Source organism: Somniosus microcephalus, chromosome 29 (genome assembly GCF_052327205.1).
Source record: "Somniosus microcephalus isolate GS21.2 chromosome 29, FLI_Smic_1.0, whole genome shotgun sequence".
Classification (NCBI taxonomy): Eukaryota; Metazoa; Chordata; class Chondrichthyes; order Squaliformes; family Somniosidae; genus Somniosus; species Somniosus microcephalus.
In genome coordinates, this window is record NC_141015.1 from 27,536,118 (window position 1) to 27,562,646 (window position 26,529).

General features: G+C 41.8%; 1 protein-coding gene across 7 annotated transcripts in view; it reads right to left on the minus strand.

Moving 5' to 3' along the window:
• LOC147098590 (adenosine kinase-like) overlaps positions 1 to 26,529 on the minus strand; it is a 256,526-nt gene that overhangs the window by 158,009 nt on the left and 71,988 nt on the right. For all 7 annotated transcript variants that reach the window (XR_015074198.1, XM_085970459.1, XM_085970460.1 and 4 more), the window contains exon 4: positions 4,093 to 4,171. Coding sequence is in view for 6 of the 7 variants with exons in the window: in XM_085970459.1 (XP_085826585.1) it covers positions 4,093 to 4,171 (79 nt within the window). In the remaining variant the exon portion in view is untranslated. The remainder of the gene's footprint in view (positions 1 to 4,092; positions 4,172 to 26,529) is intronic.

Consider the following 26,529-nt stretch of genomic DNA (forward strand, 5'->3'; position numbering starts at 1 on the left):
CTGAAGCTGTTGCTAAGCTACAGAGACGCTTGCAAGGTACGGCCGACTGTTTAGAAGCTGTTGCTAAGCAACAGGGTTTGTTGCCAGATACGGAGCTCAAAATCTCCATATGTTGTTTCAACATTAGCGCTGGTTTGTCCGGCAGTTTTGCTGGGACGGCAACAGCTCGGTCCCGTCGGTGCCGGATAGCACAAAGTTTCCTGTAAGATCGCACATAACTGAAGATATTAAATCAAATATTTATTTTAAGAAGCTTTGAAAAAGCTGATCAGTTGGCTGTTTTTTTCAAATGCCGGAGAAATACTGTTTGATTGCAGCCAAAATTAACCCTCTACTTAAAAGTAAAAGGAGTCTATCTAAATTTACACTTTCTATCAGCCTTGGTCAGATCCTCTATCCAGCTAACTGCTTCTGCTTCATTGGGTGGCATTAGAGCAGTTATGGAATGCTGAGGTTGGATAATCATGTGCAAATGGTTGTGTGGGCCCTAGAATACCCTTACCTCTCCTACCTCTCAACTGCACCAGAAAATTACATTACAACAGTGACGACCACTTCAAAAAGTACTTCATTGGCTGTAAAGCGCTTTGGGATGTCCGGTGGTCGTGAAAGGCCCTATATAAATGCAAGTCTTTCTTTTTTTCTCTTCAGAAAATCCCAGAAGCACACCATAAATAGGGTTGAGCAGTGAAAACTTTTCGGATTATTTCTGAGATAATACCCAATTTGAACTCCATTCTTCCTAAACTGGAGTTGAAGGAGCAACAAATGCCCCTGAAATTATACTGGGATACACACCATAGCGTTGGTGGAGATTGGCAAAACTGTCAGAGAAAGGGCCTTGCAGTTTCTCCAAGGATTTCTCCGGTCTGTCACTGTAGTCACGGGAAACCAGGAGAACCCCATGGAATTTCAGGACCAGCGTCTTTATCTAGAGAATCAAAGAAGGCAATTCTACTCTGAAGGATTTCCTTCCAGCAAAGGAGGTCAGAACTAACCCTTGTACAGTACTGAACTTTGGGTAGGTTTCATAATTCCAGAAACTGTGCAATGGCCGTGGACAACACCATAGCTGCGGTTCTTGGTCACTGGGAAAGATCAATGACAAGTCTTGAAGATTTTAGAACCAGGTGTTGGGACTGAATTTCCCACCAATCGAAAAGTACATTTAAAGGTTTATTCCACAATTCTGTGCTCTCAGTGGCAGCCTCACTTGACAGGAGCATGGGTCACATGAGGCGACAGTGGTGTCAGCCCCATCTTCAACCCACGCTCCTATCAAGGGAGGCTCCTTGCTTGAAGCGCAGGATTGCTGAATTTATCCTATAATGTTAGAAATTTCTTTTTCAGCTTCCCCAATAGCCCTGTGGGTAAAGGTACCATTAGAAGTACAACTGGGCCATACAACCAGAAAGGCCAAAGTCTGGTTCTTTGTACAGCATTAGCTGATCTCAGCAACGGCAGGACAACAAGTCGCCTCAGAATTCCTGGGCTAAAGAAAATCAGCTAAGGTTCCCGACTGTTCTCCAGTCGCACCTGCTAGGAAGTGTGGACATGAACATCAGGCGAGGACAAGATCAGGCTCCGCTTTGTTGCCCTCCTAACAACAGCCCAATAACCTGCAGACGCTCACCATCTAAGACTCATACTGAAGAGTAGCTACTTGGATAAGGTACTGAATGATACTGGCACTAGTGAAACCATACCATAAGCAAGAGTAAGCACCTTCAGACAAGAATGGGCAAAAATTATAAAATGGTGGGTTGGAGGAAATTAGCTTTGAAAGATGGCTTGTTGACATGAAACTTTTAAACACATTAAGACACATGAAAACTAAAAACAAAATTAATAGCAATAAATGAAAGGGATTATTTTTTCAATCGAACTTTCTAACTCTGCCCAGTGAATCAAACTTGGGCCCTTCTGGGTTGTATGGTCTAGTACGACACCTGATGATGCCTCAACCCACTGAACCATCAGGAAATCCGGGAAAATTTTTTTTCAACATTATGGGACAAACTCAACAGTCCTGTCGTGAAAGATGGCAACTCAGGGAATTAATGTATGTAGCATAGGAATATCAACTAAGCCTCATGCTGATTAAATTAAAACTTTGCAATCAGTCCTTGCTATTTAAATGTTCTTCATTTGTCCATCCCGATTGGTGGTACTTAATACATACAAAGTACTCGGACACAGGCGGTTGTCCGGAACTCCAAAGTGCAAAAGGAAACAGTGACCATTGGATATTAGACAAAAATAAAGTTTCTGCACCATTTGTGCAAATGTAATTTCTCAATAAACGAGTCACTACTCTAATGTTACACTCATTAATATAGATCTGCTTCTACTTGACGTGATTCCATAACAACCTTGGTTACTAGTGCTATAAAATCTGTCCCATTTGCACTGGAGGACTAGCCTCACAGCATAGTGGAAAAATCAAATGTGCATGTGTATGCTTGGAAACCCATACTTGTTCAAAAGTTGTAAATTACTCATTTTATTTCTGTCTGCTGGGTTTTCTCTGACAGCTGGGGAAAGCTTCTACCTGAAAATCAGATTTTTGGCCTATACAGGTAGACAAAATAAACTGCAGCAAATTCCACTGAAGCTTATGGTGCTGCTCTCGCACTTCTGTCTCCATAAAACATAAGAAAACCATTTTGATAGATCTAGGCTCCTCCTGAGGTGGTACAGTCAACTCATTGACAAATGTATTAGAGTTTTTTGAGGATGTCGCTAACAGGGTAGATAAAGGGGAACCAGTGGATGTAATATATTCGGGTATCCAAAAGGCATTCGATAAGGTGCCACATAAAAGGTTATTGCACAAGATTAGGGCTCATGGGGTTGGGAGTAATATAGTAGCATGGATAGAGCATTGGTTAACGGACAGAAAACAAAGAGTAGGGATAAACAAATCTTTTTCAGGTTGGCAGGCTGTAACTAGTGGGGTGCCACAAGGATCAGTGTTGGGGCCTCAGCTATTTACAATCTATATTAATGATCTAGACGAAGGGACCGAGTGTAATGTATCCAAGTTTGCTGATGATACAAAGCTAGGTGGGACAGTAAGCTCTGAGGAAAACACAAAGGGTCTGCAAAGGGATATAGGTAGACTAAGTGAGTGGGCAGTAAGGTGGTAGAGGGAGTACAATGTAGGGAAATGTGAGGTTATTCACTTGGGTAGGAAGAATAGAAAAACAGAATATTTTTTAAATGGTGAGAAACTTTCAAATGTTGGTGCTGAGAGAGATTTGGGTGTCCTCGTGCATGAAACACAGAAAGCGAGCATGCAGGTACAGCGAGCAATAAGGAAGGCAAATGACATGTTGGCCTTTATTGCAAAGGGGTTGGAGCATAAGAGTAAGGAAGTCTTACTACAATTGTACAGGGCCTTGGTGAGACCACACCTGGAGTACTGTGCACAGTTTTGGTCTCCTTATCGAAGGAAGGATATACTTGCCTTGGAGGCAGTGCAACGAAGGTTCACTAGATTGATTCCTGGGATGAGAGATTGTGTAGATTGGGCCTACACTCTGGAGATTAGAAGAATGAGAGGTGATCTCATTGAAACATACAAGATTCTGAAGGGGATTGACAGGGTAGATGCTGAGAGGTTGTTTCCCCTGGCTGGAGTGTCTAGAACTAGGGGGCATAGTCTCAGGATAAGGGGTCAGCCATTTAAGACTGAGATGAGGAGGAATTTCTTCACTCAGAGGGTTGTGAATCTTTGGAATTCTCTGCCCCAGAGGGCTGTGGATGCTGAGTCTTTGAGTATATTCAAAGCTGAGATAGATAGATTTTTGGATTCTAGGGGAAACAAGGGATATGGCGATCGGATGGGAAAGTGGAGTTGAGGTCAATGATCAGCCATGATCTCACTGAATGGCGGAGCAGGCTCGAGGGGCCAAATGGCCTACTCCTGCTCCTATTTCTTATGTTCTTACTACAACGTTATGGAGATTGGAGCTGTAGCACGATAAGTGCAGCATAAGCATCTTCAGCTAGAAACAGAATATTTTCCTTAATTGAACAAGAATTGTAAAGAATCTAGTCAGTGGTGAGTATTACTGGGTAAAGACAAACCTGGGCCACTTTGACTGAATTCTGGGTAGAGCCACCAGCATGATACTCCACTTTGAACTTCTTTACAAGTTCATCAAACCTGCAAGAAAATGAAAAAGAATAATCAGATATTGCAAAGGCCTGATTGATTAACTGGAAGCAACAAAGGTAGACACTTGTGTGGCTTCTGGATAGTAGACAGAAAATTCATTCTCATTAGGTGCTGAGCAAGTTGCCATCAGAGAATATTTTATAACCATAAATAAAAGTGTACAGCTGTACATGCATTCAAAAGGTTAGGCTCGTGGCAAAAAGCATCATTGTAAACTTGTATTATTTCTGCTCAGTACCATTATAATGTTCATCATATTCACCACCTTACATCAAGCTTTTTATATGGATGTGTTCTGCATTGGTTACATTTGTGCTATCCTGCTGTTCACAAATGGGCTGTTATATTTATCTACCTAACAGTAACTACACTTAATTAATTGGCTGTGAATGCTTCAGGACAGGCTGTCAGATGTGGAAGGCACTATATAAATGAAAGTTCTTTCTTTCATTAAACTGGGTACTATAAACAGACTATTTTTGCATGATCTCAAAATAGCTTTACTTCATGATCCAACAAATATGGAAACCTTTGTAAATATATCCCATTAATAGACAAGAAGATTTCTTTGAAACAAAAGAGCTCAAGCGAAGAAAATTCCCTTTACGTTTTAATAAAAACTACAGCTTTACATGCCAACTGTTCAGACTGGGGTTTCTGCTTTGTCCAATCTTAACTGCACAAAATCAGAATAAGACTGTGTTTACAAAATCAAGAAGCTGGTCAGTTCAAAGCTGCAATACCATTACTGTACTATGATTTACAATGCAGCTAACACTAAAACTTGTAAGCACTGGATTTCTCCCACTCCAGACCACTCAAACATTATACTTTGGGCTTAGCAGGTACACTTTTGTCATCTCTCCAGTGGCTTCTCATCAGATTTTCCCTCATCCTAAAGTGCACTTCACTTGGGGTGATGAAAGGAGGAGCGAATAAAAGGATATGTGGGCAGGAATACACGGGACAGCACATTTGTATGAGGTTTACCAGCCTTTCCAACTTATTTTCTGGATGATCGGAATTGAGCAATTTTACAAATAAAATAGGGTACAAATTGAGTCCTGTGTTTATACGAAGAGATTTTTTTGGGGTGGTAGGGAATCAGCCCCAAATCTTGTCCTGTCTTAATAAGAAAGTTATTTTAAAAAATGAGTAATGTATGAAATCTATTCTGATTAGAAGGGTTACCCTGCTGATTGTAAAGTATGTTCAAATGATCTCCTTGGACCTAAAATAACTCCAAAAACACAACTGGAGTGCTGTATATTGGAAAGTCATATGGCACGGTAACCAACTACTCATCCTAATCTAACTTGATCTTTCCAGAGTTCAAACTATGGAACTTAGTCAATTTTCCTACAATCTTCAGGGTTTTGAACCCTACTCTTGGCATAACTCCCTAATTGACCTCACCTTTTATTTTTAACCTTGGCAGCACAAACCGCTGTCATGGAAGGTCAGATGGCTGCCACCTTGGCTCTGGAGGGGCCACTGTTGAAAGGGGCTTCACATCACATCAGCTCGCTATTCTCCAGCAGAGCACAGGGAGTGCTGAGGCACCGCCCCAGTAGCGTGTCCATGGCTCGATGGGAGAGGAACTTGCTGTCCTCTCAGGATATCAGCATGGCTGCACCACCGCCAGCCACTCCACCAGTGGTCTTGCCGACTCAGGTTGCTGAAGCCCAGGCTGCGATGGTGCAGTCTGCAGCTAGATCCTCTAGGCCCAGAGCTGCTCGAGGTCGTCTTCCAAGGCCATCTGAAGAGTCCTCAATGGAAGCTCAGCGGTCTTCCACCTCCCAAGCTGTAGCCACTGGGGAAACACTTTGCAGAAGCACTAGGGTAGGGAAACGAACACGCAAGACAAGCAACTAAGGAAATGCACATGCACATTTGATTGTGAATTTGGATTTGGTGTTGCTACTTATCTTTCTACTGAAGTAAGGGTAAGACCAGTAAGTGTGGAGTGAAGGAAGGGCAATCAGATGGTGGTTGTAAGACAGGTAAGGATTGTGGAACTGTTGGTGAATGGGAGATTTGACTTAGTTGAACCACTCCTCGATGAGTTGGTCCCCAATAGCTCGGGCAGATAGGGGCTGTCTTGTTAGCTGCCTCTCCTCCTCTTCCTGAACATGGTGGTAAGGGCTGGTCCCTCATGATGGCGAAGTTGTGGAGCATGCAGCATACGAGCACAAATCTGGATACCTGCTCAGGGTTGTACTGTAAAACTCTTCTAGAATGGTCCAGGCAGTGGAAGCGTTGCTTGAGGATGCCGATTGTTTGCTCCATGATGTTCCTTGTGGCAGTATAGCTCTCATTGTAGGCCTGCTTTGCAGCTATGTGGGGGTTCATAACTGGAGTCTTGAGCCATGTCCGGAGGGGATAACCCTCGTCATCCAATAGCCAGCCTGTAACTTGGCGGCCTGGGTGGAATAAAGGCAACACAGAGGACTGGTACAGAATGAGAGAGTCATGACTGCTGCTGGGATAGTGGGCACAGACCTGCATAACGTACTGCCTGTGGTCGAAACCAGTCGTACGTTGAGGGAGTCGATTCCCTTCCAATTGATAAATAGACGAGGATGCTGCTAGGGAGCATGCAAAGCAATGTGCATGCAGTCAATGGCACCTTGCATAGGGAAGTCTGCCATGTGGCTGAAGCTTCATGCTTTCTTGTCCTGCTTCTCCCTGTCTATAGGGAAAGAGATGCAAGTGTTTCTCATGGTATAGAGAGCCTCGGTGGCCTTTCTGACAAATTGGTATACTGCAAACTGAGAGACGTTGCTGATGCCATCTGTTCCAGCCTGAAAAGAGCCTGTGGCATAAGGGCGACGGTGATCTTGACAGTCACAGGCAGTACTTTCCATGCCCCGGTTTGAGGCTGGAGTTATGGCTGCAGCAGGTGACAAAGGTCAGTAAAAGCCTCCTTGGTAAAGCAAAGATGCCTCATACATTGCTCCTCTGTCAAGTTGAGGTAGGAGAAGTGTTCCCTGAAGACCCTCTGTGGATATGGCCTCCTGTTGAGCACCCTCCTCTTCCTCCCTCTTCTGGCAGATTGTCCTGCTCTGTGATGTCTTCCTTGCTGCTCCCAATTGTGCTCTATACCGAAGGGGAGCCTTACCAGACCACCCATGTTTGGAGCCAGATCATTTGGGGGGCAAACAACAGTGGTGTAAAAGCAGCCAAACCTCTTTCTGAGCAGACAAAGTGAACTTTGAAGAGTGCTGGAATGAAACAGAAAACACCCAGAAGTCAAAAAGCAACTCGCTTGTAAGTACTGCATGGTCTCTTGAAATAATGCTGGCGAGAGGGCATTCACGTCAGTTAGCATCCCGTTGTGCTGAATGAGGTCAGCACGTGGTGGCTGAATGCTGGGGTGGGCTAAAATGGTGAGCTAGTCCTGCAAACGGCGCAGGATCCTCATCCGCATAATTTATTTGCGGCTTTAAATCATCCCAGCGAGCACTACCTGCCTCTACCAAAATAGCGAGCGGTACACATCTGTCACTTTCTAGGCCGTGGTGTTTTTGCTAAAATGTTAAAAAAAACATGCTGCTCATACCATTATTCTCTTTTACATAATAGGGAGTACTTAGAACAGAAAATCCTCTTTAGAATTTATTTTCTCATTGACGACAATGGCAACTGACGTGGCATATTGAAGTATTTTTTGGCATACAGGATCCCAGCAGTTCTAGCTTTTATTCACTATTCTGTTATTGCTAAAGGCCATTTTTCCATCATTACGTTCCTGTAAGATGAAAGAGTCCAGTATCCTTCCGATGACTCATTGGGCAACGAGTTGTTCCTTCCAGCTTTAAATGCCACTAACTAAAAATAACTTCCTGGTCAAAATGTATCTGTCCACCCTCTTCTTAATGTAGGCACAATGCTTTATTTAAAGTAGTCATTAAGTAGTTGTTTAAATGTATCTCTATGAGCAGACAACAGCTCTTCAAAAAGGTCACAGCTTTCCCCATTTCTCCCCCCTGTCCCCTCCCCCAAAAACAAAGGTGACTGAAATAAAATCTAAACTAAATCACCTGCATCCATTTTGAGACTCTGTGACAAGACTAGGATTAAGGCGGCCATGGGAAAGAGGGGATTGGCTTCACCCTCCCAAACTAACAGTGTGAACAAAAAAAGTGTTTCAAAATTAGTTATTTTTTTTCCTCTTCATTTCATATTTACTCCTTAACCTCCTAATTGCCATATATAGATATATATTGACATAAATTGTGCCATTCATGTAGGAATGACTTATGAAATATACTGGGCGGCCTGCTGGTGGCGCTGTCCAGGGAGAGTATAAATACTCGGGCACGGGCCCAGCTTGCTCAGGGACATTTTGTAAACAGGAACTAGTGAAGGATAACTAGACTTCCATGTTGTGAAACAGTCGATTAAAGCCTTGTTTAATACTCTGACCAAGTGCCTAGTAGTTTGGCTACAGAAATGAAAGCAGATTACTAATTTTAATGAGGAAGTATTGAGTAAGGAAATACTCTATCTTATTGACTTGAGTATACTGGAAACCTATCTTGCCGCACCACTGAGTAGTCAAATAAGAGTTCATATCTACCCTCCACTTAATTTATTAAATCTTCACGCCTTCCTGAAATTGGAAGCTTCACTACAACTGTTTTGCTTAATCGACAGAGATGTGTTGATTGGTGAGACACAGCACCCTTTTCCCCTATCCCTTCCAACTTGGGTATTTTAGCACAAGGAATATCTTTCCACCACCAAGCTAATTATAATGGAGGAAAATGGTTTCAAATAGGAGGAAAAGAAGGAAGGATGAAAGGGAAAAGAAGAAAGGGAAAAGGACAGAAAAAGAAAAACGAGGTAGGAAAGGGAAGGAAAGAAAAGCAAATGGAGGAGGGGAAAAATAACACACACTTGTTATGGCATCTTTTACAGAACAAAATGTTCCAAGGTGTGGCATGGGGTGAAAAATCAGGTAACCTGAGCAGAGAGAAAATTAAGAGAAGTTGCCATAAGTGCCATTCACAAAGTAGATTTCGAGGCGGCTTTTGAAGGAGGGGAGAGATGTAGCAAGGCAGAGGTGTTTAGGGGGAAGAGTTCAAAAGTGCATGGGCATGATATCTGCAAGCCCAGCCATCAATGGTTGAGCGGAGTGGGAGGTAGAAATACACAGCAGAGCAGAGTTGGAAGGGTGTGTGCTGATACATGGGAGGGATTTCCAACTCGGGAACAATCATTTTACCTCCATAAAATAAGCACTGGCATTGAAAGTCGGGTTCTGATCTTACACACCCCTTTCGCGCACAGAATTCGCCTGTTGCCATTTGAATCCGTCTTCTTTTAGGCATCCAGTGTTCCCATCTGAAATCTGAGTGTGTTATTTAAGCAGGTTTATTTGGGTTCTGCATTTGTTTAAGGATCCAAATGCCCTTTTCAACAGCTCTGGTGTCCTAATTCTAAATAAGTCACAGAAATCATGGTTGTGAACAGCCTGGAGGGTGCCATTTCTAGTGATATTTAAAGGGGTCATCAACTGCTCTCACCAAGTCACTGATTATTTTATTTGGACTGCTAGTTTGCTGCTTTTCAGTTTTGACTGCTGGAACTGATCGTAATCGTTTGTGAAAATAACTTGGTTAATCAGCAGAGGGCTTTTCTCCAAGGGCTTCTGACAAACTTCTGATTGGTTACAATAAGTTTGGTGCTTGCACTGCCATTGTGACCTGGCATAAGTGGGTTTAGAAGGGATAACTGGAGGAGAGGAAATGGGTGGGGAGGGAGGAAGGAAGGGGAGAGTGCAGGTTGAGAAGAGGTAGGAGAACAGTGTGAGGAAGGGAAAGGAGAGAGAGAAGGAATGGGATGAGAGGGGGAGGAGATGTTGGAGGAGGATGGGAATGGGAGGGGATTGGAGAAGCGGGTGGGAGGGAGAGGGGAGGGAACAGGAGGAGGGAGGTGAGAGGAGGAGGCGTTGGTGGATTAAACATTTGAGTTTACCACTGCCTATCCTATGTCTAAGATGACTAGTTTTTTCTCCAAGTGTGTCCAAAATGGACCAAGTTTTCCTACATTATACAACCACAGTTCCTGTCTAGCAGTGTGGAGTAGCAATACATAGGCAGAGAGTAACTGGACTGAATATGAAGGGCTGCTTCTGAATACATTATAGTCTAGTCTGATTGGAATCAGTTGATCTTTCTACTTTTATGGCAGTGCACAGATTACTACGCAGTCTTTTTGTGTTATAAGTTTATAATTATTCACTGCATATCAATTGCTTTTGGTCACATTTTTCTAACCTTCATCCAGATGTATTAACATCCAATATTCTCCCTGCCTTTTGTGTAACCTGAAATATTGTGCCCAGTGAAGCTATGCAAAGGAATAACTCAGGAAGCTATTACTGCTGACATGGAATGGATGAGTTTCCTGACAAGAAAATATTGTTTGAACAATTTGTGTGTGTGCATGTAAACTCCCCTGTTTAGACAAGCCAAAAGTCATGGAAAATTACATTTGCAGCAACAAGCAGCTCAGCAGAGTGGCACTTTTGATCTTTATGACATGACAATATCACAATGGATGAGTCCTATCTTGAGGCTGACAAGTGAATTTACTACCTACTGGTGAAATGACCCACGAGTACTCAGCCAAGCTGCTGGGTAAAACATACTTCAAAAGAGGACCATTTTAATGGGGCAGGCAAACAGAAGAGAGAGGAGACTTCCCAATACTACCCTGAATTGGCCAGATCACCATAGACTTTAAGTCAGAGTTGTGGTCCTTGGTGGTCACTGCAGATTTTGATTGTGAAAACCAGCCCATTTGGTACATTTGTTCCAGATAGGGGCAAGTGTAAGAATGTGCAATGAAACTCCTTCATAGGCAAGGTGCACAATAGACCCATCAACTGAGTCTCAAAGATGGTTCTGAAATCGATACTGCTTTGGCATTGAATGTATCAAATGATACTTACCTTTACACTAATTCCCAGTGCCTCCTCAAAAATACAATGCCAGAGACCTCATTTTCTGATTACACCTCAAACATCAAAGATCTTCTTCCAAAATTGTATGACAGCTTCCAGAAACACACAGCATAGGGACTGGTCTATCACACTTTCAACTAGGATTGGAAGCACTTCCAAATTCCAATGTGCAAGGTCTCAAATGACTTCTGATATATGGACAGGTACATCTATGCTGTGGAACTCTAGCCTGGCATGATGAGCTTTCCCAACTCTTGCTCCATAGGAAGCCTTATGAAAATATTGTTCTTGATTGCTGATAGTGCATCAGTGCACTATTTTTTCTAGCACACTAAAGAAAAAGTGGGCCTTAAAGAACATATTGATTAAGTTCTGAACTTCTGATTGTGACGTTTCATAAGCAGATGTTAGAAGAAATATTATAGTAACCTGGCTACCAGATACATATTTTGCAAGCTCAAGTGTGAAAGGCTATGGAGGGACCAGCAAGACCTCTGCTCAAACTATTCCCTGCATCTCGACTTGTACTCCTACTCTTGGTACGGTATCCACCATTTTAAGCTGAATGATCTTGCAGTCTTTGCTGATTAGCTCTCCCAGGAACCATGCAAAATTCAAATGCGACATGGTTGTACGTGAGAGAAAATGTGAGCAGCGAACATCACTGTTGAAGAAAGAAATTTGCTCTATTTTACACTAAATTTAAACTCAAAATAAATATGCAAAATTAATCCAAAATCCCAGGAAATTGAACCACTTTCTCATGCGAAGAGGATACAAACACAGGTCACAAATTTCCTCGGGGAATCTCCAGTTTGATGCCGTGATTTTAGCAGAAACCCTGGATAAAGCGCATGATGAGGTTTCCGTCAAAGTTACTGCAGCCAGTCAAATCCCAGAGAATATTTTGGGTGATTGTCTGCTCTTATCAATTCAAAGTTGCTTAATTCAAATCATGAGTTCGGTTTCACAAACATCTTTGAATTATCCGTAGATTGTAAAAGAAAACACACCGTATTTAAATGTTGAGAGAAACAATTTTTCACGCAACATAAACAGTAAATGTGTGCTTCATTGGGCGTTTTTTCCCTTGTAAAGTTGGGTATTACAGAAAATATAAACTTGGAGCACTGGATCTGTGTTTCCCTCTTATTGAGCCTTTTTCTAATTTCTTGCTAATATGTTGAAGAAAATTCAAAATATTTAATCAGTGATAAGTTCAGATATTAAGCTGCTGCAGTGCTCAAAACTCTTTCAAAATTAGAAACGGAAATGATGAATCAAAATGTTCAGTTTTCTCTAAAAATCTATCAAACTATCCCACGTAAGTTGGAATATATTAAATAAGTATACATTTTATTCAGAATTTAAAAAAACAGATTCTATGTTGGTCAGATAAGAAACATGACTTTTAAATACATTGGCCCTGAAATTGCGGTGTCTGTGACGGCGTACTCTCAGAGTACACTGTTATATTTCCTTTCAAATACCTCGCAAGCTCGGGTCCGGAACTTGTGGCCTGCAAACATATGCATTGACAGGCCATCCGCGGGGGCCACGAAGGAACAATCGCTGGCGCAGAGTTGGGCTATTTGCCCAGCGACTGGCCAACAAATGCCCATGTAGGTCTTACAGTTGATGCAAGCAGGAACAGGGCCTGCTTGCATCAGCACAAGGGGATATCCAAGGCTTAAATTAAACATTTACATATCCTAAATTATGCACATATACACTGTATTAAATGAGTTTATGCAAATATTGGCCTGAATTACAGTTTTAATGATATATGAAATTATCAAAAAATTTAATTTTTATTGAGTTTGGTGGAATGAAGGTAATTATGATTCCAATTCTGTTAATTGTATAATTTTTACATTTTGGGATTCCATTGCATATCATATGGGGATTCCCTTCGTAGATGATTGAAATGGAGTTCTCCTTTGTCATTGGAGGACCAGACTCACATGATCCCAAGTATGCTTCCGCACCGCCTGCGTCCCTAGGATCCGTGGACCATTACGCTGCCCTCCGCCTCGAGGCCCGAGACCGCAACTTTTCGCAGTCTGACCGCCAGCAGGTATTTCCGTAATTGTTTCGCGGGTTGGAGGTGTACTCCGGAGGTACGCCTCCGAACGCAATTTCTAGCCCGTTAGTTATTGTCTTATTCTGCAGCAGGTTACAAAATGTTGCTGTTTTGAATCTGACTACACAAACTCTATGAAACATTTCACTTACTGCTACAAGTATTTCTCTTCTAGTTTCTTCAATAAGCTATTAAATATTTTTCTCTCAGTGCTAAATATAGAAATCATCCATCATTGTTTCAAATGACTCACTGCTAGCTTTTATGGGCAATTTGTATCCCTATCATCTATTAATTATAAAATAGATACAGAGAGGAAAATTTGTCAACTGAAGACAAAATACCATTATTGTGACATGTCTGGTTGAAATCGACGACGAAGTCCAACACCGCCTTCAGTGTGCCAGTGCAGCCTTCGGTCGCCTGAGGAAGAGTGTGTTTGAAGACCAGGACCTCAAACCCGGCACTAAGCTCATGGTCTACAGAGCAGCAGTGATACCCGCCCTGCTGTAAGCCTCAGAGGCATGGACCATGTACAGCAGGCACCTCAAAGCACTGGAGAGGTATCACCAACGCTGCCTCCGCAAGATCCTGCAAATTCATTGGCAGGATAGGCGCACCAACGTCAGTGTTCTTGCTCAGGCCAACATCCCCAGCATCGAAGCTTTGACCATGCTCAATCAGCTCCGATGGATGGGTCACATTGTCCGATACGAGACTCCCAAAACAAGCGCTCTAGTCGGAACTCCGACACGGCAAGAGAGCCCCAGGTGGGCAGAGGAAACGCTTCAAGGACACCCTCAAAGCCTCCTTGAAAAAGTGCAACATCCCCACCGACACCTGGGAATCCCTGGCCCAAGACCGTACAAAGTGGAGGAGAAGCATCCGGGAAGGCGCCGAACACCTCGGGAGCAAGCGGAAGCCAAGCGCAGGCAGCGCAAGGAGCGTATGTCAACCCAAGCACCCCACCCACCCGCCCCTTCAACCACTGTCTGCCCCACCTGTGACAGAGACTGTAGGTCCCGCATTGGACTTATCAGTCACCTGAGATCTCACTTTTAATGTGAAAGCAAGTCATCCTCGGTTCCGAGGGACTGCCTAAGAGAGGGGTTGAAATCCACTATGTAGGCACTACTTCATTTACTGCACAAACTAATTTGACCTTTATCAAATCAGAAATACAGCAAGACTTGTCTAGCTGACCTTTAGCATCATCAAATTAACTCAAGACAATTACTGTACATGATCCTAAAAGTATTTGAAAAATCTGTAAAATCCAGTTTTATTGAATTTATCGAGATAAAACAATGTCAATTACTCAAGTTTAGATATGAGAGAACCCATTGAACCGTCATCCACAAACTAAGGGAAGTTAAAGAAAATGCCTAAGAAAAATCCATAAGACATATTTTAATCATTACATGATCTCTTTCTATGTCACAAAAAAGCAATTCATCTTGTGGTTATCTTCCATTCTTCTAACAGCACTAAGCTAATAAATGAGACACTCGTAGTTTATTTCCCCTGTGTGACTTAGTCTCCAGTTTTCAGAACCTTATTATTTAGGAGACAAATTGTGAGTGAAAATAAGTGTAACTCTAAAGGTAGCTTAACAATAGAATAATGAGATGTATTTTTCCGAATAAATGGAAGTTCAATAACCAACATGATAAGCATATACACAAAAGCACAAAAAACACATTGTGGAATTTAAATACAACCCCAGGGAGAGAGCAGCCTTGAAAATTTCTCTCAAGGACACTTCATGGTTGTACTCCACTTGAAGAGTAATCTACCCGTATAATCCATATATACTGTCGCAAAGTGATCCTATTTAGGAGGGCAAGCCTATCTAGTTGCAGTCCAGAGAAGGGGTGTAAACAATTGTGCGAAGGTGCACACCTAGTTTAGCAGCATTTGGTGATCTGCAGTCCAACCATGTGGAAAAAGCCCTCAAGTGGGGGCTATTACACACGACTGATCTAGATTACCTGAAAAAACACTTCAATTTAGTCCATTTAGAATGAACATCAATATTATTGAGAATGTTTCAATATAACTAATAGCAATAAAAAAGTTTACTAACCAGTGTGTCATTCTATGCTTGCCAATGATGACCCAGTCCTAACAACATCACATACAATCGGCGGAAATTATGTACTGTAGCTAAACTGCTGTCAACGTAGTAACAGTAAACTCTACTAAGGCCCACATAACATGTGCTCCTTTTCAGATCTGTGTGAAGAGGGTACAAGGGTGAACAAGAATATTATATGCTAAAATACAATTCAGGCAATCTCTTGAGCAGAAATTTCAGCAGCGAAAAAGAGCTGCATTTATATTCATGCTGTACAAAGGATCAGTCAGCAACCAACATAGAAACATAGAAGATAGGAGCAGGAGTAGGCCATTTGGCCCCTCGAGCCTGCTCCGCCATTCAATGAGATCATGGCTGATCATCCAAATTCAGTACCCTGTCCCTGCCTTCTCCCCATATTTCTTGATCCTTTTAGCCTTAAGAAATATATCTAACTCCTTCTTGAATATATTTAATGAATTGGCCTTTACTGCCTTCTGTGGTAGAGAATTCCACAGGTTCACCACTCTCTGGGTGAAGAAATTCCTCCTCATCTCCGTCCTAAATGGCCTACCCCTTATCCTTAGACTGTGACCCCTGGTTCTGGACTCCCCCGCCATCGGGAACATCCTTCCTGCATCCAGTCTGCCCAGTCCTGTTAGAATTTTATAAGTTTCAATGAGATTCCCTCTCATTCTTCTAAACTCCAGCGAGTATAAGCCCAATCGACCCAATCTCTCCTCATACGTCATTCCTGCCATCCCAGGTATCAGTCTGGTGAATCTTCGCTGCACTCCCTCCATGGCAAGAACATCCTTCCTCAGATAAGGCGACCAAAACTGCACACAATACTCAAGGTGTGGTCTCACCAAGGCCCTGTACAACTGCAGCAAGACATCCTTGTTCTTGTACTCGAACCCTCTCGCTACGAAGGTCAACATACCATTTGCCTTCTTAACCGCCTGCTGCACCTGCATGCTTACCTTCAGCGACTGGTGCACAAGGACACCAAGGTCTCGTTGCACTTCCCCTTCTCCCAATCTATTGCCGTTCAGATAATAATCTGCCTTCCTGTTTTTGCCACCAAAGTGGATAACCTCGCATTTATCCACATTATACTGCATCTGCCAAGCTTCTGCCCAATCACCCAACCTGTCCAAATCATACTGGAGTTTCTCGGCATCCTCCTCACAGCACACACGCCCGCCCAGCTTTGTGTCGTCTGCAAACTTGGAGATATTACATCTAGTTCCCTTGTCTAGATCATTTATATATATTGTGAATAGCTGGGGTCCAAGGACCGATCCCTGCGGTACCCCACTAGTCACTGCCTGCCACTCGGAAAAAGACCAGTTTATTCCAACTCTTTGCTTCCTGTCTGCCAACCAGTTCTTTATCCAAGTCAGTACCTTGCCCCCAATCCCATGTGCCTTAACTTTACACGCTAATCTCTTATGCGGGACCTTATCAAAAGCCTTCTGAAAGTCCAAATACACCACATCCACTGGTTGTCCCTTATCTATTCTACCAGTTACATCCTCAAAAAATTCCAGTAGTCAAGCACGATTTACCTTTTGAAAATCCATGTTGACTTTGTCCGATCCTGTCACTGTTTTCCAAGTGCCCTGCTATTACATCTTGTATAATGGATTCTAGCATTTTCCCCACTACCGATGTCAGGCTTACCGGTCTATAATTCCCCGTTTTCTCTCTACCACCTTTTTTGAATAGTGGGGTAACATTAGCTATCCTCCAATCCATGGGAACTGTTCCAGAGTCTGTAGAATTTTGGAAGATGATCAGCAATGTATCTATTATTTCTAGGGCCACTTCCTTAAGTACCCTAGGATGTAGATTATCAGGCCCTGGGGATTTATCGGCCTTCAATCCCATCAATTTCCCGAACACCATTTCCCTACAAATACTGATTTCTTTCAGTTCCTCCCTCTCATTAGGCACCTATGTTCCCTCACATCTCTGGGAGGTTATTTGTGTCCTCCACAACTCTTCCAGCCACAATTCAAATCTTAATTCAATGGGTAGCATACTTAGATCCCAAGCTGCATCCATAGATGATCTAATTTACCATACTCATTTCATGAACTTAAATATCAAAACATCATAGTTGTGATAAAAACGCAAATATTGGAGTTTTTAATCTTTTCTGATAAAACTCCATTCCAGTATAACTACAGATAGGCTAGAAGAGAAATGGCTAGAAATTCTGTACGTTTAGCTAAATCATCCTGTTGATGCGCTCTGTAATTCACCAGATGATGAACACTGCCCAACATAGATACCAATCATAACGGCCTGTAATCTGCAGTCGGGATGACGGCAAACTGGAGCATTCGCTGTCATTCTGCCTTTGAAACTGACTGCAACTTCGGGATTTGACGTATGCGCAGGCGCATGTGGAATACCTGAAGTTGCGGTCAGTCATTGACAGCTCCGAAACAGGCAGTGCTGTGCAGCCACCCCACCCCAGAGCTGGCAATCAGTGTAATCAGCCAAATCACTGAAACTGACAAAAACTTCGGCTCTTCTGCAGTAACACCGCTGTTAAATTCCCCACTAAAAGTTAGACCCAAAGGGGTTAGGTGTAACTGGAATTTTAACAACGTTATTACCGCTAAACAAATGTTAAGGGCCTGGAAAACTTATTTTAATTTTGTGCAGTATGAAATTTGACCATTTTAATTAAAGTTAAGATGTTGAAGAAACTTTTCAAAAAAATTTAAATTAAAAAAAAAAGTTTGTCCATCTTTATTTCAGGTTTGCCTTTTCCCCATGTGAGCGTCCCAATCTTTCTTTTGCTCTCTCTAACTATTTTAAAAAGTTAGAATTTTAAGAGCTTACTCACTTCCCTGTTCGCGGTCTTGTGAGAATTCTGCTTTTTGATTGGCTGTTTAGACAGCAGTTCACACAAGGCGATCCCCGCTACAGTTTGTTGATTTGAATTGAAGGTCGGAAAACCCCAAGTTCTCGACACAGGGTAGCGTACTTTGGGGCTAGCAGCGAATGCTGACCGCAAATTCCGGGCCAATGTTAACTGTAATAAAGTTTTTTGTTGTCAATGCTCAACATTATTACATAAGGAGGAGGAGGGCAATTACATAGAAACATAAGAATTGCTAGGTGAAAAAAAACCCACGGTCCATCTAGTTCACCTTCTACCATCCTGGTAATCGCATGATACAGGAAACTCTCGTTTAAACGTCACCTAAATATCCGGAATTCTCTATTAACCGGCAAAATTCATACTCCGAAAACAACACCTCAATAACTGGAAATGTTGCCGAGTCCGAGTTCTCCAAACTGCCACTACTCGGCTTCTTGGCGCTGTCGGAAGTCCGAACACCTCAATAACAGGAGTCTGACTCTCCCGCGCTGTATACAGTCGTTTACTGTATAAGTTTTGTTTCACTGTTAAGTAATTAAAGAGTTATGGATTACCCTCAACTGGCAGTACTGTACTTAATCAAGCATCTTCCACCATCCATTTAACACAGCATTCTGTCGGTGAGTACCCAATTACTGTATACTGCACATTTCTTGATTTTTTAAATTTTTCTTTGTTAAAAATAGCCTCGGTATATAACACTCTCCGTCATCCGGAAATTTTAATCAACCGGCACCATCCCGTACCTGTCGGTGCCGGATACCAAAGAGTTTCCTGTACAACAATAATGGAGTTGTTGACTAATCATATAGCAATCTCTATCAATTAGTCTACAACAGACCCAGACACGAGGTGAGGAAAACCCCAGGTCGAGACCTTTGGGAACCATTATTTTTAAAAACTTTAAAATTGAAATGGTGGCAAGCAAAGTTAGCATAATGGCAACTAAAATTTAGGAGTTTTTTGCCAATAAGCAGAAGCAGTTACTACCCCTGGTAGAACGCTAAAGGAGGAAGGGAGATGCATACTTTCCTTCAAGTGTCATGCAACAGTGAAATAAGCTATTGGTAAATAATCAATAATAAGTCAGCTGTTTATGTCAGCAAAAATGTGGTTGTGATTGGGTGGGATGCCTGAACAGCCTATACTGCAGTTTGGTGGTGATGACCAGGTTAACAGGATCGGAGCTGCTCAAGCTGCAGTGCTTCAGCATCACATCATTGCTGCCCTCTGGTGCAGAAACCTCCTAAAGCTTTAAACTCCAATACTCGAACAATTACACCAAAATTCAAGCGCACATTTCACCTGCATCACTATACAAAACCCAGGAGATGCAGTGAAATTACTTTTAAAAACCTACATTTATTATTTCACTAAATTATCAAATTAGCTGTGCAAAAAGATCGCAGTTGAAGCCATTTCTTACATCATCTGCTTTATAAAATAAATAGGGTAGACAGACAGTAAGAAGCCTGCTCAAAGATAGTATTTTATCACACCTCAAATGTGACCCACTGGATTGTTGTTGGGTCATTTAGAACCTCCATCTTACAGCAGTGTAAATGCTAGAAACATGCTGCAATAACATACTCTGTGGCAATATCCGCAGTTTCCATAACACTCCTGTGGGTGTTAACCACAATCCAGAACATTCTGACAGAATCATCCTATCCCATGAGTATTCTGCTGCTATAATCAGGTTTCTGTGTCTTGTGCATTAGTGATAATGATCAAAAAAGCTGATCATGTCATGTTTAATTATTAACAGTAAAAGAACAATTTATTAATCATTCAAGCAATTACAAGATCTACAATTGTTGTTTTACATTCCTTTTATGGTTACTCTGCTGTAAAGAGAACATAGCCTGCTTGCAGGGACATTTGTATTTATTTTCTAAATCGTCTATGAATCCCTCAAAACCTTTAAAGCAGGTAATTTTTCATGTGCTGCAAAGTGCCATCAATGAATCACCCATCGATAGATGAAAAGTTATCAAATCAATAAAAATAGATGATCATCAATGTAATTCATGCAACATATAATAATCAACACGACTGCAATGAAGTCCTATAGAATTAATCTAAGATTTTTTTAAATAAATTTTAAAGGTACAATTTTAACAGGGGTGCACGAAGAGAGCAACCTGGGGTGCTTATGCACAAATCTTTGAAAGTGGCAGGAGAGGTTAACAAAGTATTCAATAAAGCATATGGGATCCTGGGCTTTATAAATAGAAGCATAGAGTGCAAAAGCCAGGAAGTTATGCGAAACCTACATAAAACACTCGTTCAGCTCCAGCTAGAGTATGATGTCATTCTGGGCGTCACACTTTAGGAACGATGTGAAGGCTTTGGAGAGAGTACAGAAGAGATTTACTAGATTGATTCCAGGGGCGAGGGATTACAGTTATGTGGATAGACTGGAGAAGCTGGGGTTGTTCGCCATAGAGCAGAGAAGGCTAAGAGGAGATTTGAAAATCATGAAGGGTTTAGATAGAGTAAATAAAGAGAAACTGTTTCCAATGGCTGAAGGTCGATAACCAGAGTGCACAGATTTAAGGTGATTGGCAAAAGAACCAGAGGCGACATGAGGAAAAACTTTTTTTTAAATGTAACAAGTGGTTAGGATTTAGAATGCACTGCCTGATAGGGTGGTGAATACAGATTCAATAGCAGCCTTCAAAAGGGAACTGGATAAGTATTTGAAGGAGAAAAATTTGCAGGGATCTGGGGGAAGAGCAGGGGAGTGGGACTAACTGGATTACCCTTCTAAAGAGCTGGTGCAAACTTGATGGGCCGAATGGCCTCCTCTTGTGCTGGACTATTCTTTGATTCTAAATGACCTCGTAAGAGTTTCAAATGTCTGCCATTCTTAATGCATTGGTTCAACAGCCAATTGGCTCCAGTGAAGGCCATTTACTTGCATCGCCTAAATAAAACCTTCATATCCTTGTAACAAAATTTCTTATGTCTGTTATGTAAACATTGTCTATGTTTAACCAGTAAAAACAGAGTAACTGGTTGTTTATTTCATTGCTGTTGTGGGACCTTGCTGTCGACAAATTGGTTGCCATATTTGTCTATAAAACAGTGCCTACATTTCAAAAGTAATTCATTCACAGTTAAGCACTTTGGGACATGCTGCGGTCATGAAAGGTGCCACATAAATGCAAATTCTTCCTTTAGTCTTTCTATGTCATGAATATCTATCAGTCAATTTTCTTCTAATCTATTTTCTACTTTCATTATTCACCAATTCATAATACACAGCCTTTCTCCCCTAATTGCGCTCATCTATCTATCTATATATATATATATATATATATATATATATAAAAGGATACTTCTGTCAGTCATTCCGTCTGTCTGTCTGTCTTGAATTAACTCGAAAGTTATAGAGCGTACCTACACGTGCGTTACGTCGAAAGAAAGCTGACGATTCCAGAACCGTCCTAAGCATATTTACGTTTCGGCCGAACAAAAATTGTTCGCGCGTTATGCAAAAAACCTTCAAAATTAAACTCATTATCTGCTAAGTAGCATTGATTGACTGACTGACGTCAAGGTCGACCAATCCTGTGCCGGCACGATTGACCAATCCTACAGTTCAGTCGCCTGATGGTTGGCCAATCGCTGCGTCTGTGGGCGGGGCTAATGCTTTTCAACTCAGGCATCGGGCAGCCATTGCTTCACTACTTCCAGCTCAAACTCTGCTAATCCAGCTTTGAAAAAGTTAGTATCTCTTTTAAAAATTACATAACATTTACCAAAAATGTTTTATAAGTACTTTCACTTTCATCTTTGAAGCTATTAAAAAGGTAGAAATGTTGCCCGGCAGCAGATTCACACGGGGACAGACAGACAGACAGGCCCCAAAGCCTGGGACTCGATTTAAACCGCCCGGCCCAAAACAGCCCTGGCAAAGCCGGGCTCCCCCAGCTAGTAGAATATAGAATCATACAGCACAGAAGGCAGCCATTCGATCCATCGTGCCTGCGCTGGCTCTTTGAAAGAGCTAGCCAATTAGTCCCAGCCGCACTATTAGATCTCCCCATCTCTGCTCTAAGAAGAACAATCCAAGCTTCTTTCGTCTCTCCACATATCTGAAGTCCCTCATCCCAGGTGTTATTCTGATAAACCTCTGCAATTTAATGCACAGAAATGTGAGGCCATACATTTTTGGAGGAATAATGAGAGGCAATATACACTAAAAAGTAAAACTTTAAAAGCAGTATAAAAGCAAATAGAATTTGGGATTTCGATATACAAAGCTTTAAAAGTGGAAGGATAAGTTGATAAAGCTGTAAAAAAGCGCAAGACCGCAGATTTTATAAGGGCATAGTGTATAGAAGCAAAAATGTAATAATAAATATAAACATATGAAGTTGCATTTAGAATGAGATGCAAAAATATTATACAGACAGCTACAAAAGAGGCAATATACATGCCTCTGAAGGCAGGGAGTGCCACTTTGCAAGGTTCCCTGCCTCTCAAGGTGAAGTGCCACCAGTGACGATGGCAAATATCTACAGCCAGTGCCACTTTTCACATTTTGTTCTAGCTGCAGGAGGACCCAACTCTCAGCCAACATATACAAGCCAGTAACATGATGAGCCTGCAGTGGTTGCAACTTGGATAGCAAAGTCATTAACAAAACTTCATAGCAACAGCTCATGCACACATCTCACATTGTGTGCAGTGCTCCAGTATGGCACACTGTGCGCGAATCCACTCAGGGGTGTAAACAAAGCAACTTCAGCACAATGAGAACCAGAACATATTGGGCAAGTTGTAAAATATAACTGGGGTAAATATTGTAGGAATGAGTAGTAAATTTTGTTCAGCTAATTGGTTCTGCTTTTGAAATTTATAATTGTTGCGCAAATAAATATTGCATAAGCATGTATTCCCAAGGGAAAAATGACAGTACTAACAGCATCATTTAACTTCCAATCCACTTTCTCCAAAATTAACGATACTACTTGATTTATAGTTGTATATATACTATTTATTTTCACAAAGTAGCTTTTAGTGAATAATAAAAGGAGATCTTGTTTGGTTTCAGATTCTTTCGCCTGCACTGGATTTAATGCAAGACATTATTACAGGGGGGAAAATTACATATTAAAATTATACATCCACAATGATTACAAAAACTCATGTTTAAATACTGTACTTGTTTATTACAGTAGTCATTTTGAGACCTTGTGAAACTTTGATTTTATCAAAGTTTTGGCCCTGCTTCAATTGTCTTCTTTCAAACTATTTTGAAAGAGCATCTCACAATTTCTACTTCACTGGAAGCCTGGTACTGAAGTTATTTATTGAAGCTATTTTTTCTTCCATTCTGAAGATTCCAAAGCTGAGAATAATTAATATTTATTTATCAATCTTCACTTTTCCTGTAATTCATCAGATTCAGTTTCATAGTTATGGCATGTCCGTACTCCCTCCCAGTGATTTTCTCCATTCCCTGTTACACAACTTCCTAAGCCTTCCATGGTTAGTCTCTCCGATGTCCTCGCTCTGCAGCCCAACCACCCTAACATACAAGGCTGGCGAATTCATTTCATTTGATATGGGAAAGACGGAGGACACGCTTTCTATCGTGTAGCTGGCTTCCATAAGGTGCTTGGAGCAATTGATGGGATGCACGTGGATCTGAAGGCTATCCTTGAAAACCTGCAGAGCTATCGGAACAGGAAGGAATTCCGTTCATTTAACTTGCAAATTGTATGTGACGCCCTTCTGCATATTATTGCTCAGCACGTGGGTTCATGTCATGATGCCTTCATCGTGACCTTCTCCAGCCCTATAACCCTCCGAGAACTTTGCATTCTGCCAACTCTGGCCTCTGGTGCATCCACGACTCCTTTCTCCCCACCTTTGGCAGCCGTGCCTTCAGCCATCTGGTCCCTAAGCTCTGGAATTTCTTCCTTAAACCTCTACACTTTTCCATCTCCCTCTCTTTCTTTAAGACCCTCCTTAAAACCCTTTGACCAAATATTTAGTCACCCCTCCTAATAGCTCCTTATTTGACCCAGTGTTGATTTTTGTTTGATTGCGCTTCTGCAAAGTGCCTTGGGACATTTTTTTCTATGTTAAAGGTGCTATACAAATGCAAGTTGTTATTTTGGTGCTCATGTGCAGGGCTTAATCATTTCCAATAACGTGTTCACAAGGCATATGCCATAATTATGGCTGATTATGTATGGCACTATAAATGAGATTTCTGTGAAATGCTCTAACCAAACCCATCTCTCGATAGACCTCTAACCCACCATGTATAATGGATAAAAGCTCATTCTTCTCGGTCTATATTCTGTACAGCCACTCTAATTTAGCTCGGTGAACTGATGGGTATGTTCCTCAAAATGATTGAAGCTTAGACTAAATCAGCATTTGGGAGCACAGAAACTCTGATACATTTTCCTATACAGGGTGTCCAGCAAGGTACTCAACTACTATTGTACCGCTGTAAATGATGACTGTTTCCAGAACTATAGGGCAATTTATCAATTATGTTAGATCCTTTTCTGCTTCACAGTTAATTCCCAACTCATTTCTTTTAACCAAATTTTCAGTAGTGTCCATGATCAATTCAAATCTCTGTTTCTTCCAAATCCAATCTGCCTTGAAGTCCTTTTCATAATTCCCAAGAAGCAAACACACCTTCCAACAACATACCCTGTTTCACTGTTCACATTTTACCTTCTTTAATCATACCAACTCATTCAATTTAGATTTCAAAATAACTCAGATGATTTTTATTTGGGTAGTTTAGACTAGGATATACATTTTCAGCATTTCCATGTTTTTCCTTCACTATATATGTGATGGCTTTTCCCTCCCCAAATATTTATTGTTGTCATTGTGGATTAGGAACTGGCTAAAGAGGAAGAAAGCAGAGTGCTGTCACAGGAGAAGTAGATGCTCCTTCAAGCCCATGCAATGAGCCCCCTGTTACTAGTGTATCTGAATAACCTGGAATTACAGCTTCAATGCAAACTAGTTAAATTCACAAATGACATCAAGGTAAGGGGAAGAGAAAGATTGGGGAGGACAAAGGACAATGGACTTAGGAGGTTGCCAAGAGCACAACAGGGTTTATATGTGGGTTGATCAGTGGAAAATTAAGTTCTCTGTAGATATATGCAAAGTAAAAATAGGCACAAGTATTTCATGTGTGGGATGGAACTTGCTCTGAGAAGTTGAAAGAGGCATTGTGACTTGTCACTAGCCATGTCTAAACATTGAGGAGGCAAGGAAGAAAGCAAACCGGATGCAAGGTTACATTGCTATATTAGTTGGAATTCAAATCCTCCAATGTCACGGTGAAGCTGTACAGAGCCCTGCTCAGACCACACTTGGAATTTTGCCTGTGGTTCTGGTCACTGCAACATAAAGTGGTTATCAAGGTCCTAGAAGCAGAGCAGAAGACATAAATGAGGGTGACCCCCTGTATCCGAATTAAGAGCTGCAAGAATGATTTGGTATATTGAAATAAGACCTCATGTAAGTTAAAAAGATACTGAACAGGATAGGAAAGGTAAGACAGCATAAAGAAAACAAGCCATGATACAGAAAGTAAGGCCAAACAACATATTTTGATATTAAAACAGAAAATGCTGGAAATACTCAGAGTTGGAGATAGGCCATTTGAAGGCAAGGGAAGTGTGGAAATTAGAAGCAAAGTTTATGAAATTTTCCAGTTCGGGGTTGAGAGAAGGAAATGGCACCAATACTGTCATCAATGTACTGGAAAAAGAGGTGAGGGAGGGGAACTGAGTAGGACTGGAACAAAGAATGTTCCACGTATCCCACAAAATGGCAGGCATAGCTAGGACCCATACGGGCTCCCATAGCAACACCTTTTATTTGGAGGAAGTGAGTGGAGTCAAAGGAGAAGTTGTTAAATGTGAGAACAAGTTCAGCCATGCAGAGCAGGGTGATGGTGGATGGGGACTGGTTGGGTCTCCGTTCAAGGAAGAAACGGAGGTCCCTCAGGCAATGTTCCCAATAAGCTGCACAGCGCCCCAGTGAACCTACGCAGCCGGCTTTTCAATGTAAAATCCACGCATGCGCGTTATTATGAAGGGGCCGCGCAGGGCCAAAACAAATTACAGGGAACAAGGGATGGAGGTATAGAGGGATTGAACGTCCATAGTGAAAAGGAGACGGTTAAGGCCAGGAAACTGGAAACTTTTAAAGTGGCGGAGGGTGTCAGAAGAGTCGCAGATGTAGGTTGGAAGAGACTGGGCATTGGGGAGACCAAACGCAGATTAGGTGACCACTTTGCGGAACACCTCCA